Source organism: Pseudorca crassidens, chromosome 8, assembly GCF_039906515.1.
Source record: "Pseudorca crassidens isolate mPseCra1 chromosome 8, mPseCra1.hap1, whole genome shotgun sequence".
NCBI classification, from domain to species: Eukaryota; Metazoa; Chordata; class Mammalia; order Artiodactyla; family Delphinidae; genus Pseudorca; species Pseudorca crassidens.
This window is the reverse complement of record NC_090303.1, coordinates 95824437-95844513: the sequence shown is the minus strand read 5'-3', so window position 1 is coordinate 95844513 and position 20077 is coordinate 95824437. Positions and strand designations below refer to the sequence as shown.

The following is a 20077-nucleotide window of genomic DNA, read 5'->3' as shown; positions in this document are numbered from 1 at the left end:
TTCTGAAGAGTGAGTGTGAGACAACCCCAGTCAATGAGATAACTGTGTAGCATCAGCTCAGGATTCTCCTAGAGCCAGTCTGAGGGTCTACAGGGAAAGGGACCTTACATGGTAGTTGCCACTGAAGTGTAAGGCAAAGCCCTAATTCCACCCTACCTACTGACCCACTCACCATGAATATCATTTTGCAATGATATTTGCAAGGGAGGGAGACCCCTCACCTTGAAGCCTGAGACTTGGTCCCAGGACAGAGAGATACCTTCTGTTTTCTTCACCTGTTGGAGGTCTGCTCGCCATCATTCCTCCTGCTGTTGCCTTAGCATAGATCCTCAGGACTCTCTTCGGTTTTACAAGCCTCCTCAGTTTTTCCAGCATCTTGCTTCAACCACCTATAATCCATCTTCCACACCACTTCCAAAATAATCTGAATATTCCATGTTTAAGCTCGTCAAGTGTTCTCCTTCACACACAGAATACAATGGAAGCTGCTTAGCTGGGTGCAGAAGGCCCTTTATCATCAGGCTTTGGCCAACACCTCCATCTCCATCTCCCAATTTCCCGTCTCCATAATGATCCTGCAGTTTACCGAGCTGCTTCCCGCTATAAACACATCTTGCTGTTTTTGTTCCTATACCTCCTCACGTTTCCTTCCTGCAGCTGCAACGTGCTTGAACACCTTGTCTGTTACCTGTCAAGTCACCTGTCAAAATTCAGCTCTCTTGTCCTCTTCTCCCGACATCACCTCCTTGACAAGCCAACTTTTTTTGTAATTTGTTTACTTACACGTCTGTCTCTCCCACTGACCAGTGACCTCCAGATAAACAAGAGCCTTCATCATTCTGCCTCGTGAAATACCCGGCACATTGCAGACATTTTTTAGTGTTGTGTGTGTGATAAATGTTTAATCTGTTGAGTACTAATTAAGAGAGATGAGCAGGACGGTTGTCAAAGGCCAAGCAGTGAGAGCGGATGAGCAGTGAGAGCACAGCAGTGAGAGCAGAGGGAGGCTGATCCAAATGCCATCTGTCCTCGGGCTTTTACCCCTCAGAGTCAGAGGATTCTCCTCCACAAAAGGGGGTGGTCTCGGAAACCTCAAGATCCCGGCTAATTCTAAATCTCTATAATCTTGAAAAGAGTCTCCTGCCCATGGCTTTCAGGTGGGCTGTTCCCTGTAAAGTATGAGTCACTCTCATTTTGAGCCCCTTGTGACATACCTGCTTCTTCCTTGTTTTGTCCCAAAGGCAGTGTTCCACAGAGAAAAACAGTAGCCTTGAAAATAGTCACAGCTCTGAGACGGCTGAAAAAGAGAAAAAAACAAGGGCTTTATTCTGTCTGGAAGGTTTTATTATGTCTGGAAGGTGTCGGAAGTGCCCAGATTTTGGCTCCCAAAATCCCCATCTCAGTCAGGCTCAAACCTGTCTGATGCCTGGGAAACACTTAGGAACTGGGGATATAATTTTTTAAAATAGGGATAATAATGATAACTGTCATTTATTGAGTATTTACCTCTTTTCACCCATTAGGGTCTTCATGTAGTCCCCTACTACATTCAGGGGGTACAGAGTTTGTGGCCAAGAAGTGGAATGAGCCAATAAGATTGTGTTTATGTGCAGGGTTGAGATGGGGAGATAAGGGCAAGCAGAGAAATGAAGCTAGTGAATGATTAAGGGGAAGAAATCACCAGAAAGGAGATGCACTCATGAACACGCATGTTGCAGGTATTTTCACAAACTTGTACCTCATCCTGCCCCTTCCTTCTCTTCCAGCTCCAGGAGGCCTTTGGATGGGAGCCATTCACCCAGCTCTTTGCTGAGTACCAGACCCTCTCTGGCATCCCCAAAGACAACACTGGCAAGATGAATCTGTGGGTGAAGAAGTTCTCTGAAAGGGTACAGAAGAACCTGGCTCCTTTCTTTGAGGCCTGGGGCTGGCCTGTCCAGAAGGAAGTGGCTGCGAGCCTGGCCTGTCTGCCTGAGTGGCAGGAAAACCCCATGCAGATGTACATCCAGACTGAGGACTAAAAGATGTGCACGAAGGGGTGTGTGTGTGGGACAGGGGGTGATCACTCACCAACTCTGCCACCCTCTTTCTTGCCTAGTGTACCCTGAGCCTGAATCCTACTTCCTACTTCCTTCCTACCTCCTACTTCCTACTTCCTTCCTCAGGAAGGCCTTTAAGGTCCTAAGACACAATGGGACCAACCTTCTCAGGCTGCTGTGCTTCTTTTATTGTTTCTCTGTTGGTGCTCTTGCTCTCATCAAGAGCCTTGCTTCACCATCCTCATCCTCCAGAAGAGGATATTTCGTCTTGGCATCTTGAGTTTCTGCAGGCTCTTTGCTTCTATTTATGACCGGTAGTTCTAAAGACCATGGATTCCATTATAATCTGGTATCACTCCCTCACCCCAGCCAGCCCTGAACAAAGCTCTTAACTTCTGCTTTGAGAAGCTTTCTAACAGCAAGCGAGACAGGCTGGTATGATGGAGAGAGCCCTGAACCAGCTTTGGTTCTACGGAAAATCACTGAACTCCGTCTGCATCTGGATTCTTATCCATGACATGGGATAAAAATCTATTGTTTGATGATGGTGAACGTCTTTGAACACAACCTGCAGACGCATATAAGGGAGCTCTTCAGCTTTCACCAGGCCCCACAGTAGCCTGTCTGCCCACTTTCATGTGGACAACCTGAAAACTGAATCTCCCTTCAGAGTCAACCTCCCTGAGGTCAGCATTCAGTCTTGTGTGAGAGTATTCAGTGAACACCAGTGCTGTTCCCAGACATGGTATCAGTGATAGTCCTCATGATCCTAGCCCATCCTATGTGTCCCTTCTTCTGCCTCTGGAAAGATTCTTGGGTATAACCTAAGCCCAAGAATGTGGTATGAACTCAAACTGGAGGTTACAAAGCTATTGGGGTTTGGTCTTCTTGGTTAGTTTCATCTTCGAGTACATTTGCTTCGACCAAAGGAAAAAATCATTCCAGCAGCCCTACCAACTCCATAAGCCCATTGGATCTTAGTACAAAACAGGTGTCTGACTCCTCTGGTCACCTTGGAATCAAGGCACTGTCAGTTATCGACAGCTACTGTGCTGAGAGGGCCATGGCCAGGACAGGCTCCAATGGAACAGGATTCCTGAGTGCAGCAGACCGAATTAACCCACACTCACTTATTACCCCACAAACCAGCATCCCCAAGCTTTCTCATAATCTCATTCCAACCCATCCCGGCTCTTTGGCTGGGTGGCATTCCAATTAGAGATGCATCCTCAGGATTAATGGGTGTACATCTACCCATTTTCCTCTAGCTTGCTTTTAAACCATATTTTTGTTGTTTTCAATATCATTCCATTAGCTTTGTTGAGAACAGAGAGACTCCTCAGGTGGAGAACTAACCTAGGGAATGTCTTTTTCTGAAACCCATCAGCACATCCTTCTCCCAATTCTAGGATAATTTCCTTTTATTTCACTAGTGTCCTTCGTCAGGTGCTTTTCACATGAAAAGTACTCAGTAAATATTTGTTAATTGAAAGAAAAGTAAGGACACCTAACACATAATGAACAGTCTTTATGTCCCAGACATCGTGTGAGGTATTTCCTATGAGTTATCTTACGGATATTATTATCCCATTTCATAGACGAGAAAGTGAACATTTAAGGATATTAAATAGCTTCTGAAGTCACAAAGCTAATAAGAGAAAGAGTCGGGGCTTGACTGAAGCCCACAGCAATGAAAAAACTGTAGAGCTTGTCTCCAAGGATGATTTTCAATTTAGAAACAAATTCACCGAGAAAATGGAAGTTCAACAAAGTTCTGACTTATGCCATGTTCACTATTGAATTTTTATTAAATACAAAATTTAACCTCTAAGAAAATATTGGTACCTGATTTTCTGGTTGTCTCAGCATGTGATTAGCTTCCCTATAGGTAGAGAAAGGATTTGAACGCAGGCAACTCAACTCCAGAACTGGTGTTCTTACCCGTGATGCTAGGGATGAGTAAATGAATGGATAATGCTGGGTTTAAGAGGTTGCCATAGAGACAAAGACAAAACCTGACTTTTCCCCACATTCTCTGTAGTGGAAGTTGGAGCCCTTCTCCCTCCTACAGAGAGACTGTGGCTCTGCCGCTTGTTTCTAAGTTCAGAATTAATTGCGTGTACCTGTGACACTCTCAGAGTATTCTGTATTCCAGAGCAAACTTGCTCCGAAGGATGTCTGTGCAGGTCTGGTGAATGCCATTTACCAGGGAACTGTTATAAGTGCTTTTTATTTGTTTATCCTCACAACAGTCCTATGGAATAAGTACTATGACTGTCTCCATTTTTCAGAGAAAGAAGCAGAGATACAGAGGTAGCAAGTGGTGAAACCACATTTCTGTCCCTGGAAGTTGGACTCAGGACCCACACTTTAGCCAGCACACTATATACTACCGTACACTATATTACTGGGTCTGCCACAACCTGTAGCTCTACTTGCATGGAACTATGGGTATGGCTACTGCGTCACAAATGACCACATAAAAACTACTAAAAACCAAACAGACTACTTCTAGTTACTCAAACAGGAATTATTTAACCATTAGGGTCATGCATCCAAGGCACACATCCCTCAATACCAAGACCCTGCCCTACCAAGTCTGAAAGGTTTTAAAGATCCTATGCTTCAAATAACAACTTCGTGGAGTCCTGGAGGAAGCTTGTCTTAACCTCAGGGCTTGTATCCAAGTGTCCTTTGCTCTTTCTTAAGGATACCCAAACTTCCATCCTCATGTCTAAGACTGTTATTAGACAAAGGAGCCCATGCATTCTTATAGGTTACTAGATCGAATATCTGAAATACCGAAATTTCTAGCAAATTGGATAATTTTCTAAGGAAAGAAATCACCATAGGATACTTCAGGGAAGTAATAATGGCTACTTTAAAGTTTTAAAGGAAATTAAAAAGGACTATACCTCTATCTTATCTCCCCTGAGCACGAGATAGCCAGCGACTTATTAGAAGAATGGACAATTAATTTCAAAAAATTAAAGCATTAGTGGTTGGTCACACTAAATGGAACCACAACACCTCATACTTGTGGCAAATACTGTTGAAATAAAATAACAAGCACTTCTAAAGGGAATTAAAGTGATCTTCTATCTTGACTAAATCTCTGGCATTGTACATTCCCTGGTCGCCTATGTTGCTCTTTGTCTCCCCCTTATGGCCACCTAGAAAACCTTACAGCTCCTGACCATCAATTGTAACAGTGTAATTATTCCCATGGAGGCAAACTCTGTTTCTGTCTTAGTTTTAGTTTAAAAGACATATTCATGTGACTCTTCCCATGAAGAAACAGATTGGTCAATATGCTCTTCACTTTTAACATCCATAAAAAAAACCACCCAAATCAATTTGCTTCAACTGGAATGGAAACAAATTCATCTACTCTTTAGCTCATAACGTTGTTAAAATGGATTTAGATTCTTGGCATACAAAAGAGTTACTGCCGTTATCAATTACACATATGAAGTTTTAGTTAACACTTTTTACTAAATTTATGACTTTCATAAAACAAATGATTATTAGAACAAGCCCAAGAGGCTTCCCAAAATATACCTTTGGGGCCATCCAGACCACAGAGAAATATTCTCCCAAAATAAACATTACCTTTCTCTCATTTACACTAGCTCTCGTAAGAAAGAGGTACAAAGATTAGTAGCCTTATAACTAGTGGTAGCCCATTCAAGATTTGGTTAGGCTTCTCCAGCCTAATGCTTTGGGACATGTGTAAATTAGTGACCTCCCACTGGGGAAAAGAAGTAGTAAGATGTTTACAAGTTTTTCAGGTCACAGTACAGGCTGCCTTTCCATTTGTCTCATTGCCACAGAGAAAAGGAAACTTGGCCGCTTGGTGCCTCTAAGGGCCAATTTTTGGGGGAAAAAAGCTACTCAAAGAAGGACGTCAAGTGCTACAAACTACTTATTAAAAATTGAGTAATGGGGCTTCCCTGGTGGCGCAGTGGTTAAGAATCCACCTGCCAATGCAGGGGACACGGGTTCGAACCCTGGTCCGGGAAGATCCCACGTGCCGTGGAGCAACTAAGCCTGTGCACCACAACTACTGAGCCTGTGCTCTACAGCCCGCGAGCCACAACTACTGAGCCCACGCGCCTAGAGCCCGTGCTCCACAACAAGAGAAGCCACCGCAATGAGAAGCCCACGCACTGCAACGAAGAGTAGCCCCTGCTCACTGCAACTAGAGAAAGTGAGCAGCAACAAAGACCGCGCGCAGCAACAAAGACCCAACGCAGCCAAAAATAAATAAATAAAATAAATAAATATATATTTTTAAAAATTGAGTAACGAAAATATCTCCAGCCACAGGACAATTAAGGCTAATAAGACCTCTGCCAAAAAAATGTCCAAGTACATTTGGAAATAAATTCATGAGGAGTTTCATCCATATCTTGGTCATTCATCACCTCATCAAAATAGGATCCATGACCAGGGAGTTCTAACACTACTCTTAAGAGCAGAGTTCTGACCTCATGGGTCTTTAGTTTTGATTCTCTGTTCTCAAACTTTTTGTCAAGAACTTTGTGGCCCTGCTTAAGACAGCACTGAAAGCAACATCTATGTCCTGCCCAAAGATCCTGAAAGGCTGCAAAATCAAATGTTTAGGTACAGAGAAAATTCCTGCACCACCTCCGATGATCTGGAACCTGGGATCAAGCGCTAGTGTGCGGGACAATTAGTATACTGGATCCAAACTAATATAGAACAAGTAAATCTGAAAAGCGCTGGTCAAATATACAGATTAAGTACAATTTTAGTCTCATATATTGATACCAACCAAATATACATAAAAATGTGTGTGTGTATATATATATGAAAAGATTCTAAGCAGAATTATGCAGTGGATATCTTAATCAGAACTCATGTTCTAGGGAGCTCTAGCTATTCCTCTAGTGGCAAGAAATTGTTGTATGAATGTGAACAGCTGGTTGCCCTTAGAAGGATCTGAGTCAATGTATTCCTTTAATTGTTACCAAAATCCTACACTCAAGTGGAAAAGGACAAAGAAGAACAGATAGTACTGAGGGAGATTCTACTCTATTTTTCTTTGTCTTTACTTGAAGCAAGACTCCTTGATGTACACAGTTCTCAGTTTAAGGCAATAGTGATTTAAATTAATTTGACTAGGCTATTATGATTTCCTAGCAAAAATACTCAAACCTCTTGGGAACCCCTCCAGAGATAATGAGACCTTGGAGTAGGGGTTGGGAGTTGGGATATAGTCTTAAGACATTTAAAGATCAAATTCAGAGGAAACATGGAAATTCTTTGAATCTGTGCTAGGGACAAACAATTTGAATGAAGAAGCAATAAGATACAACTGAGAAGCAAGTAGGACTTTCATCTTTACTTGCCATGATCCTGTTGTTGTAACACAGACTTTAACAATGGGGGGAAAAGTATTTTTATGAACATTGTCATGACTTCCACACAAGTTAGAATGTGCTCTAATAACTGAATTTGGAGTTTTTAGAGTCACAATAAGCAACCCAACAATATTCTTATTATTATGAAATGCATCATGCTCACAAAAAAATTGTGTAAAACATATGCACAATTCAAATAATAATTGTAGGAGGTGTGGCCAAGATGGCAGAGTAGGAAGACCCTGAGCTCACCTCCTCCCATGAGCGCACCAAAATTACACTATTTACAGAGCAACTATCAATGAGAATGACCTTAAGTATGGCAGAAAAGATTTTCCACAACTAAAGCTGTAAAGAGGAACCACAGGATGGGTAGGCGGAGTGGGAATGCAGTGCAGTCAACACCCACACCCCGGGGAGAAGACCCTTGAATGAAAGAATAATCACAACTGCAGAGGCTCTCGCAAAAGAGCCAGGGGTTCAAGCGCCACATGGAGCTTCCCAGCCCAGGGGTCCTGCACTGGGAAGATAAGCCCCAAAACAGCTGGCTTTTAGGCCTGTGGGGCCTGTGTACAGGAGAGCCAGAGAGCTGTAGGAAACAGAGACTGCTTTTAAACGGCTCATGCAAAATCTCACATGTTCAGAGATCCAGCACAGAGGTCACTAATGAGGTCGAACAGTTTCCATATATTAATTAGACATTTAGATTTTTTTTGGTTTTGTTTTTGAAGTGCCCATTTAAGTCTCTCATGCATTTTTCTGTTGGATTTTCTGTGTCATGATATTTTGTGTATATAACTGTGGTCAGTTATTTGTGTAGCTGATAACTTCTCCCACTCTGGGTTGCCCTTCTTCTTAGGGTATCTTTTGATAAACATCGTTTCTTAAGTTTATGTAGTCAAAGTTAGTAATCTTTTCCTTATGGTTAGTGCTGTCTGTATCTTAATTAATTTTTTTGTTTACCCATACTTCATGTAGATATTTTTTCTACAGTATCCTTCTAACGTTTTATAAATTTTCTTTCAATTTTAGATCTTTGAATGAGTTTTGTGTGTAGTGTGAAGTAGAAACACAATTTCAGTTTTTAAAAACATGGATTCCCAGTTATCATAGCACTGTTCATTAAAAAGCTCCCCCCCCTCTCATCTACAGGGTCAAGTGTCTGTATATGGGTGGGCCTTCCTGGATGCTCTCTCTTCCTTTCTGTTGATTAATTTTTCTATCTCTATGACAATGCTATGCTTTTGCAATACTTTTACAAAAAATCTTGATATTTGTTCTACCTTTTTTTTCCTTCAGGAACATTCAACTATTCTTGGTTCTTTGTTGCTTTCATTTAAATTTTAGAATCAGCTCATTGCGTTTCACCGAAACAAATAAGCGAACAACTACAACAATAAACTCTGCTGGGACTTGATTCTAAGTAACTTCTTAAAAATACAGGAGGAGCTTCAACATGGCGGAAGAGTAAGACGTGGAGATCACCTTCCTCCCCACAGATACATCAGAAATACATCTACATGTGGAACAGTTCCTACAGAACACCTACTGAACGCTGGCAGAAGACCTCAGACCTCCCAAAGGGCAAGAAGCTCCCCACGTACCTGGGTAGGGCAAAAGAAAACAGAAAAAACAGAGACAAAAGAAAAAGGACAGGACCTGCACCAGTGGGAGGGAGCCGTGAAGGAGGAAAGGTTTCCACACACTAGGAAGCCCCTTCGCAGGCGGAGACTGTGGGTGGTGGAGGGGGTGCTTCGGGACCGTGGAGGAGAGAACAGCCACAGAGGTGCGGAGGGCAAAGCTGAGAGATTCCCGCACAGAGGATTGGTGCCGACCGGCACTCACCAGCCCGAGAGGTTGTCTGCTCACACGCCGGGGCGGGCGGGGCTGGGAGCTGAGGCTCGGGCTTCGGTCGGAGCGCAGGGAGAGGACTGGGGTTGGCGGCGTGAACACAGCCTGCAGGGCATTAGTGCGCCACGGCTAGCCGGGAGGGAGTCCGAGGAAAGGTCTGGACCTGCCAGGGAGGCAAGAGACTTTGTCTTCCCTCTTTGTTTCCTGGTGAGCAAGGAGAGGGGATTAAGAGCGCTGCTTAAAGGAGCTCCAGAGACGGGCGCGAGCCGCGGCTAACAGCGCGGACCCCAGAGACGGGCATGAGACGCTAAGGCTGCTGCTGCCGCCACCAAGAAGCCTGTGTGCGAGCACAGGTCACTCTCCACACCCCCCTTCCGGGGAGCCTGTGCAGCCCGCCACTGCCAGGGTCCTGGGATCCAGGGACAACTTCCCCGGGAGAATGCACGGCGCGCCTCAGGCTGGTGCAACGTCACGCCGGCCTCTGCCACCGCAGGCTCGCCCCTCACGCCATGCCCCGCCCTCCCCCTGGCCTGAGTGAGCCAAAGCCCCGGAAGCAGCGGCTCCTTTAACCCCGTCCTGTCTGAGCAAAGAACAGACGCCCTCCGGCGACCTACACGCAGAGGCGGGGCCAAATCCAAAGCTGAGCCCCGGGAGCTGTGAGAACAAAGAAGAGAAAGGGAAATCTCTCCCAGCAGCCTCAGGAGCAGCGGATTAAATCTCCACAATCAACTTGACGTACCCTGCATCTGTGGAATACCTGAATAGACAACGAATCATCCCAAATTGAGGAGGTGGACTTTGGGAGAAAACATGTATTTTTTTTTCCCTTTTTCTCTTTTTGTGAGTGTGTATGTGTATGCTTCTGTGTGAGATATTGTCTGTACAGCTTTGCTTTTACCATTTGTCCTAGGGTTCTGTCCGTCCATTTTTTTTGTTTGTTTGTTTTTTTTTTCTTAATTATTTTTAATAACTTTATTTTATATATTTTACTTTATTTTATCTCCTTCCTTCCTTCCTTTCTTCCTTTCTTTCTCTCTTTCTTTCTTCTTTTCTGCCTTTTATTCTGACCCGTGTGGATGAAAGGCTCTTGGTGCTCCAGCCAGGCATCAGGACTGTGCCTCTGAGAGAAGAGAGCCAACTTCAGGACACTGGTGCACAAGAGACCTCCCAGCTCCACGTAATATCAACGGCGAAAATCTCCCAGAGATCTCCATCTCAATGCCAAGACCCAGCTTCACTCAACGACCAGCAAGTTACAGTGCTGGACACCCCATGCCAAACAACTAGCAAGACAGGAACACAACCCCATCCATTAGCAGGGAGGCTGCCTAAAATCATAATAATGCCACAGATACCCCAAAACACACCACTGGATATGGACCTGCCCACCAGAAAGACAAGATCCAGCCTCATCCACCAGAACACGGGCACTAGTCCCCTCCACCAGGAAGCCTACACAACCCACTGAACCAATCTTAGCCACTGCGGATAGACACCAAAAACAACAGGAACGACAAACCTGTAGCCTGCGAAAAGGAGACTCCAAACACACTAAGTTAAGCAAAATGAGAAGACAGAAAAACACACAGCAGGTGAAGGAGCAAGATAAAACCCACCAGACCTAACAAATGAAGAGGAAATAGGCAGTCTACCTGAAAAAGAATAGGAATAATGACAGTAAAGAGGATCCAAAATCTTGGAAATAGAATAGCCAAAATGCAAGAAACGTTTAACAAGGACCTAGAAGAATTGATGAGCAAACAAACAATGATGAACAACACAATAAATGAAACTAAAAATTCTCTACAAGGGATCAACAGCAGAATAACTGAGGCAGAAGAACGGAGAAGTGACCTGGAAGATAAAATAGTGGAAATAACTACAGCAGAGCAGAATAAAGAAAAAAGAATGAAAAGAACTGAGGACAGTCTCAGAGACATCTAGGACAACATCAAATGCACCAACATTCCAATTATAGGGGTTCCAGAAGAAGAAGAGAAAAAGATAGGGACTGAGAAAATATTTGAAGAGATTATACTTGAAAACTTCCCTAATATGGGAAAGGAAATAGTTAATCAAGTGCAGGAAGCAAGAGAGTCCTATACAGGATAAATCCAAGGAGAAACACATCAAGACACATATTAATCAAACTATCAAAAATTAAATACAAATAACAAATATTAAAAGCAGCAAGGGAAAAGCAACAAATAACATACAAATGAATCTCCATAAGGTTAACAGCTGATCTTTCAGCAGAAACTCTGCAAGCCAGGACGGAGTGGCAGGACATATTTAAAGTGATGAAGGAGAAAAACCTACAGCCAAGATTACTCTACCCAGCAAGGATCTCATTCAGATTTGATGGAGAAATTAAAACCTTTACAGACAAGCAAAAGCTGAGAGAGTTCAGCACCACCAAACCAGCTTTACAACAAATGCTAAAGGAACTTCTCTAGGCAGGAAACACAAGACAAGGAAAAGACCTACAATACCAAACCCAAAACAATTAAGAAAGTGGAAATAGCAACATACATATCGATAATTACCTTAAATGTAAATGGATTAAATGCTCCAACCAAAAGACCTAGACTGGCTGAATGGATACAAAAACAAGACCCATATATATGCTGTCTACAAGAGACCCACTTCAGACCTAGGGACACATACAGACTGAAAGTGAGGGGATTGAAAAAGATATTCCATGCAAATGAAAGCTGGAGTAGCAATTCTCGTATCAGACAAAATGGACTTTAAAATCATATCTTGGGTCAAAAATCAAGCCTTGGTAAATTTAATAAAATTGAAATCGTATCAAGTATCTTTTCTGACCACAACGCTATGAGACTAGATATCAATTACAGAAAAAAATCTGTAAAAAATACAAGCATATGGAGGTTAAACAATACACTACTTAATTACTAAGAGACCACTGAAGAAATCAAAGAGGAAATCAAAAAATACCTAAAAACAAATGACAATGAAAACACGATGACCCAAAACCTATGGGATGCAGCAAGCAGTTTTAAGAGGGAAGTTTATAGCAATACAATCCTACCTTAAGAAACAAGAAACAGGGCTTCCCTGGTGGCGCAGTGGTTAAGAGTCCGCCTGCCGATGCAGGGGATGTGGATTCATGCCCCCGTCAGGGAAGATCCCACATGCCGCAGAGCGGCTGGGCCCGAGAGCCATAGCCACTGAGTCTGCACGTCTGGAGCCTGTGCTCTGCAACGGGAGAGGCCACAACAGTGAGAGGCCCATGTACCACACCCATGTACCGCAAAAAAAAAAAAAAAGAAAGAAAAATTAATTTAAAAAAAAGAAACATCTCAAATAAACAACCTAACCTTACACCCAAAGCAATTAGAGAGAGAAGAACAAAAAAACTCCAAAGTTAGCCGAAGGAAAGAAATCATAAAGATCAGATAAGAAATAAATGAAAAAGAAATGAAGGAAACGATAGCAAAGATCAATAAAACTAAAAGCTGGTTCTTTGAGAAGATAAACAAAATTGATAAACCATTAGCCAGAGTCATCAAGAAAAAAGGGGAGAAGACTCAAATCAACAGAATTAGAAACAAAAAAGGAGAAGTAACAACTGACACTGCAGAAATACAAAGGATCATGAGAGATTATTACAAGCAACTCTATGCCAATAAAATGGACAACCTGGAAGAAATGGACAAATTCTTAGAAATGCACAACCTGCCAAGACTGAACCAGGAAGAAACAGAAAATATGAACAGACCAATCACAAGCACTGAAATTGAAACTGATTAAAAATCTCCCAACAAACAAAAGCCCAGGACCAGATGGCTTCACAGGTGAATTCTATCAAACATTTAGAGAAGAGCTAACACCTATCCTTCTCAAACTCTTCCAAAATATAGCAGAGGAAGGAACACTCGTAAACTCATTCTACAAGGCCACCATCACCCTGATACCAAAACCAGACAAAGATGTCACAAAAAAAGAAAACTATAGGCCAATATCACTGATGAACATAGATGCAAAAATCCTCAACAAAATACTAGCAAACAGAATCCAACAGCACATTAAATGGATCATACACCATGATCAAGTGGGGTTTATCCCAGGAATACAAGGATCCTTCAATATACGCAAATCAATCAATGTGATACACCTTATTAAGAAATTGAAGGAGAAAAACCATATGATCATCTCAATAGATGCAGAGAAAGCTTTTGACAAAATTCAACACCCATTTATGATAAAAACCCTCCAGAAAGTAGGCATAGAGGGAACTTTCCTCAACATAATAAAGGCCATATATGTCAAACCCACAGCCAACATCGTCCTCAATGGTGAAAAACTGAAACCATTTCCACTAAGATCAGGAACAAGACAAGGTTTCCCACTCTCACCACTATTATTCAACGTAGTTTTGGAAGTTTTAACCACAGCAATCTGAGAAGAAAAAGAAATTAAAGGAATCCAAATTGGAAAAGAAGAAGTAAAGCTGTCACTGTTTGCAGATGACATGATACTATACATAGGGAATCCTAAAGACGCTACCAGTAAACTACTAGAGCTAATCAATGAATCTGGTAAAGTAGCAGGATACAAAATTAATGCACAGAAGTCTCTAGCATTACTGTACACTAATGATGAAAAATCTGAAAGTTAAATTAAGAAAACACTCCCATTTACCACTGCAACAAAAAGAATAAGATATCTAGGAATAACCTAGGTAAGGAGACAAAAGACCTATGTGCAGAAAATTATAAGACACTGATGAAAGAAATTAAAGATGATACAAATAGATGGAGAGATATACCATGTTCTTGGATTGGAAGAATCAACATTGTGAAAATGATTATACTACCCAAAGCAATCTACAGATTCAGTGCAATCCCTATCAAACTACCAATGGCATTTTTCACAGAACTAGAACAAAAATTTTCACAATTTGTATGGAAACACAAAAGACCCCAAATAGCCAAAGCAATCTTGAGAAAGAAAAACAAAGGTAGAGGAATCAGGCTCCTGTACTTCAGACTATACTACAAAGCTACAGTAATCAAGACATTATGGTACTGGCACAAAAACAGAACTATAGATCAATGGAACAGGATAGAAAGCCCAGAGATAAACCCACACACATATGGTCACCTTATCTTTGATAAAGGAGGCAAGAATATACAGTGGAGAAAAGACAGCCTCTTCAATAGGTGGTGCTGGGAAAACTGGACAGTTACATGTAAAAGAATGAAATTAGAACACTCCCTAACACCATACCCAAAACTAAACTCAAAATAGATTAAAGACCTAAATGTAAGGCCAGACACCGTCAAACTCTGAGGGAAAACATAGGCAGAACACTCTATGACATAAATCACAGCAAGATCCTTTTTGACCCACCTCATAGAGAAATGGAAATAAAAACAAAATAAACAAATGAGACCTAATGAAACTTAAAAGCTTTTGCACAGCAAAGGAAACCATAAACAAGACCAAAAGACAACCCTCCGAATGGGAGAAAATATCTGCTAATGAAGCAACTGACAAAGGATTAATCTGCAAAACATACAAGCAACTCATGCAGCTCAATATCAAAAAAACAAACACCCAATCCAAAAATGGGCTGAAGACCTAAACAGACATTTCTCCAAAGAAGATATACAGATTGCCAACTAACACCTGAAAGAATGCTCAACATCATTAATCATTAGAGAAATGCAAATCAAAACCACAATGAGGTATCATCTCACACCGGTCAGAATGGCCATCATCAAAAACTCTACAAACAATAAATGCTGGAGAGGGTGTGGAGAAAAGGGAACCCTCTTGCACTGTTGGTAGGAATGTAAATTGATACAGCCACTATGGAGAACAGTATGGAGGTTCCTTAAAAAACTAAAAATAGAACTTCCTTATGACTCAGCAATCCCACTACTGGGCACATACCCTGAGAAAACCATAATTCAAAAAGAGTCATGTACCAAAATGTTCATTGCAGCTCTATTTACAATAGCCAGGACATGGAAGCAACCTAAGTGTCCATCATCTGATGAATGGATAAAGAAGATGTGGCACATATATACAATGGAATATTACTCAGCCATAAAAAGGAACGGAACTGAGTTATTTGTAGTGAGGTGGATGGACCTTACAGACTGTCATACAGAGTGAAGTAAGTCAGAAAGAGAAAAACAAATACTGTATGCTAACGCATATATATGGAATCTAGAAAAGAAAAAGAAAAAAAAATGGTCAGATGAACCTAGGGGCAAGACGGGAATAAAGATGCAGACCTACTAGAGAATGGACTTGAGGATACGGGGAGGGGGAAGGGTAAGCTGGGACAAAGTGAGAGTGGCATGGACATATATACACTACCAAACGTAAAATAAATAGCTAGTGGGAAGCAGCCGCATAGCACAGGGAGATCAGCTTGGTGCTTTGTGACCACCTAGCGGGGTGTGATAGGGAGGGTTGGGAGGGTGGGAAATGCAAGAGGGAAGAGATATGGGGATATATGTATATGTATAACTGATTCACTTTGTTATAAAGCAGAAACTAACACACCATTGTAAAACTATTATACTCCAGTAAAGATGTTTTAAAAAATAAACCCTGGAGTAAAGGTAGGTATTTAGAGAAAAATGAGGAAGTCTGATTGCCGTCCTCAGGCTCTCAAAATGATTCCATAAAATGGATTAAGACTAAATTAGAGAAGGGAGAAATTATAGTGTTTTCCCTCATAGTCCCAAATGCAGACACAGGACATCATGGCACTGAAACACATCACCCACATAGCAATTCACGGGAATACTCACCCATGCAAAAATGGAAAAAAAAAAAAAAAAAGGAATGATGACACTAATAGTCACATTACATGTACGTATACCCCTGGGGTCAAGTAGGGATGAAAATGAAGAAGTCCAAGAAACTGGGAAGGAGACCGGCTAGATTACAAATAAGCTTGGACAAGAGGGTGAAGTTGGATGCTTTTCTGATTAATCTGGGACTACTTAAAATGTTCTGGGCTTCCTGGGATGGTGGGAGAGATATAATCTACAAAGAACATCGTTCATCACCTCAGTTCTTCTTCCTCATTGCTTCCTTCAGGTTGGGTGCAGTCTGGATACCCCATCATGTGCCACGTGCAGTCAGTGCCTGTGTTCCTTGATGAGACGATCATAAGATCCAAAGGCACTGGGGTCTCTTCCACGAGATGGGCCGCAACTTGAAGCATTCTGGATGGATTATCCATCCTCATACCAGTGAGGCCCTGTGCAACCTCTGGTCAGTCTATGTGAGAGAGACAGTGCTGGACATCCCTGGGAATCAGGCCCACTCTCGTCTGAGTCCTCAAAATCGGGAGCAGAGGATCAAAATGCACATGGACAAGGGAACCCCCCTGACTGGCTCTGGAAACATATCTTCAGGTACAGAGCAGAAATGGAGGGAAACGGGGACCACACTACAAGTCCTTCAACACCGCCACCAGCCATGGGCGCTCCGCCTCCCCTGGACATGGGAGACGGCTGCATGGTGGTGTCTCTCTGTGGCTCAGGTTTCACATGTCTAAAATGGATAATGATGTGTGTCCTACTCCTCCCCTCCATCTCAGAACTTTGTGGAAATAAATGAAAGTGGGTAGAATCACTGTGAAAAGTATAGCACGATAACACAGTTCTGGCCATGAAAACTGAGGTAGACTCGCAGCTTTGCCAAATACAAAATTGAGTGGTTTCTCCTGAGTTATCTTTATAGTTCAGAAGACAAGAACATCACCTCACTACAACAATGCATTACGACGACACAGGCTGGGGAAAGTGACCTGGTAGCAAGTTTCTCAAAATGGTATCTTCTTACTCAAACCCCAAGTGTGGATAAGTCCTAGTTCCATTATAAAAGAAGTAACATGTGTAGTGTTTTTCAGCTTTTCAAAGCCTTCCCTTCCATTTCCCCCATCTAATCCTTGCCAGCCTCGTGAAACACATTAAGGACGTATTATCACAATCCTCATTTGGCAAGTGCAGAAGCTGAAGGTTAAAGGGCATAAGCAGTCTGTCATCGACCTTAAAACTGAGAGAAAGGGGAAGACCTAGAACTCAGGTGTGGTGTTCTGACTCCAGACCCCCGCGCCTTTGGCACTACCGCACGCCGTCTGGATGTTCACGATTCCAAAGATTCCGAGATTACTTCAGGCCGCACAATAAATTTGGACTGTTCCATTTTCCTTAGCAATAACTAATCTGTCTGAGCACATGCATGAAAGAGTCAGTGTCCCAGAAGCTTGACCTACAAGTTCAATTCAAAGCCCTTGGGGGCAGACTCCCTTCACTGCTCTCTACCTGGACTTCCATAGCTCTGGGGCTGGATTCAGGCCAGGCGGCCACCTCCCTGACCCCTCACCTTCCATTCCCACCACATGGTCAAAATTCAAGTCCCGGGCGTCTGTCATCCAAGCTATTCCAATAGCCTCTTCACTAGTCTCCCTGCTTCTATCCATGACCCCAACTGACCTGTCTTCTAAAGGTGCTGACAAAAAACCATACATTTCAGCTGATAAAACTTCAGTACCTCCCTGGTGCCTCCAGTAGAATGCCACACTCTTTAGCAGCGGGCTCTGCCTTCTGCTCCTGCCTCGAGATCCAGATTCTTGCCTTCTTACTCATTCGCCAGCAAATCCAAACTGTTTACGGTTTTCAGAACACACTGCCACGGCCCATGTTTCTGTACATTTGCAAATATTGCTCTTTCTCACCGAAATAGTTTTGCCTTCTTTATATACCAAGAAAACTGTCCGTCTTTCAAAATCAGACCATTGTCACCTTCTCCAAGAAGCCTTCCCTGAATATGTTCCTTCGAGATATTAGTTACTTGCTCCCCCATGTTACAATTGTGTTGAAATGACCCCAGGTTGTCAGTTATTTAATTCAATTCAATCAATTAAAATTTAATGTAACTTAATAAGTTGATTATAATTAGTATTAGATATCTCCTAATGGCTCAGTCTGTGATCTCAGCTGAGCAATAATGAAAGAATGATAGTGGTGTTGGCTGAGACATTCTACTTTAACTTGTCTTCAAGGCAGTGCTTCTCCAGGGTCATAGATTCCTAAATGATGGACCAGAATTGTGTCCTTTCTAGCTCTCAAGTTCTATAATCCCAACTATCCTTTTCAGAGGGCCTTCCAGGAACTGACTCTGAGTACACATCTCTCCCTACGTCTGAGTTCATCCTAGCTCTATCCACAAAAAAAAAATGCATTCTTTTTACACATCTGCCTGTCTCCATAAGACAATGTGGCAGACTTACTAAGAGTTGAGTCTTCAACAAAGAACAAAAATATCTTTACATCTGGGTGGTGTCTGTGTTTTCAAGTGGAAGGATTCCACTTTTCAGCTACACAAGATGATCCTCACCTATGTCAGATTAAAATCTTTATCTACCACTAAGCTTAGGAGAAAAATAATAATACTAAAAGTAACTACCATTTATTAGAGACCAAGTAAAGTGCAAGCACAGACTCCATCTCTGAGACTGGAGTGAGGCAGAATGAGATATGACACCAGTCACTGGAATGAGCATATGAGAGAATGAAGAAGGAGAGAGCCACTGCTGAGAATTAAATCAGTGTTAAAAGATAGCTTACAACTAAGCATTACCATGTAATTTTATGTGAGTATGTGTCGGGGGGGGCGTGGCTTTTGTAGACCAGACACCTCATTCTGCCCCTTCCTTCTCTTCCCAGCTCCAGGAGGCCTTTGGGTGGGAGGCATTTGTCCAGCTCTTTCCTGAGTACCAGACCCTCTCTGGCATCCCCAAAGACAACACTGGCAAGATGAATCTGTGGTGAAGAAGTTCTCTGAAAAGGTGCAGAAGAATCTGGCTCCTTCGAGGCCTGGGGCTGGCCTGTCCAGAAGAAAGTGGCTGATAGCCTGCCCTGTCTGCCTGAGTGGCAAGAAAATCCCATGAAATCATATGCACACTACAGAAAGGAGTGAAGAATTGTAGAAATGTTCACTTTAAAACAGATCATTGGATATAACAGATCTAATCCTCACATAATCAACCCAAATTTCAGCTTTATTTTTTTTTCTCAGTCTTGTTCAGAATATCCTAATTCATTTGCAACATAGAGATTAAATTAGTGATTTTTCAAAATTAGTAATTTGCATAACTCAACCATGTTTTCTCTAGTTCTATTTTTTAATCTTAAGAGATTTCTTTCTTGATTTGTTTAGTGTTTTACATTTGCTTTATTGGGTGACAGGAACTGCTCAGACCCAAAGACTTAACCCCAGGAATGTCTTTCCTTGGATTCCTTTGGAGTACCTTTCTCTTTATCCTAAAATTATTTCATACGTTTCACAAATATCTTTTGTCTGCATGGTTTGAACACAGTAGTTGGTCAACAGATACTTGATGAAAATGAATAATAGGGGCTTTCCCGGTGGCGCAGTGGTTGAGAGTCCACCTGCCAATGCAGTTCGAGCTCTGGTCCAGGAGGATCCCACGTGCCGTGGAGCAACTAAGCCCGTGCGCCACAACTACTGAGCCTGCGCTCTAGAGCCCGTGAGCCACAACTACTGAAGCCCGCGCGCCTGGAGCCCGTGCTCCGCAACGAGAGGCGCCACCGCAGTGAGAAGCCTGCGCACCGCAACTAAAGAAAGCCAGCGTGCAGCAGCGAAGACCCAATGCAGCCAAAAATAAGTAACTAAATATTAAAAATAAATATAAATAAATAATAAGAAGAAAAAGAAAATGAATAACAACAACTACATGATAGAGAACTCACTGTGTGCCAGCCAGCAAGTGCTTTAACT

The 20077-nt window shown here is 42.4% G+C and overlaps 1 protein-coding gene across 1 annotated transcript in view; it reads left to right on the top strand.

The window, feature by feature from the left end:
* Positions 1 to 4540, top strand: part of TCAF2 (TRPM8 channel associated factor 2) — a 30323-nt gene extending 25783 nt beyond the window's left edge. The window contains exon 8 of the mRNA XM_067747272.1: positions 1767 to 4540. Within this exon, the coding sequence (XP_067603373.1) occupies positions 1767 to 2021 (255 nt within the window). The 3' untranslated portion in view covers positions 2022 to 4540. The remainder of the gene's footprint in view (positions 1 to 1766) is intronic.
* Positions 4541 to 20077: the final 15537 nt, after the last annotated feature.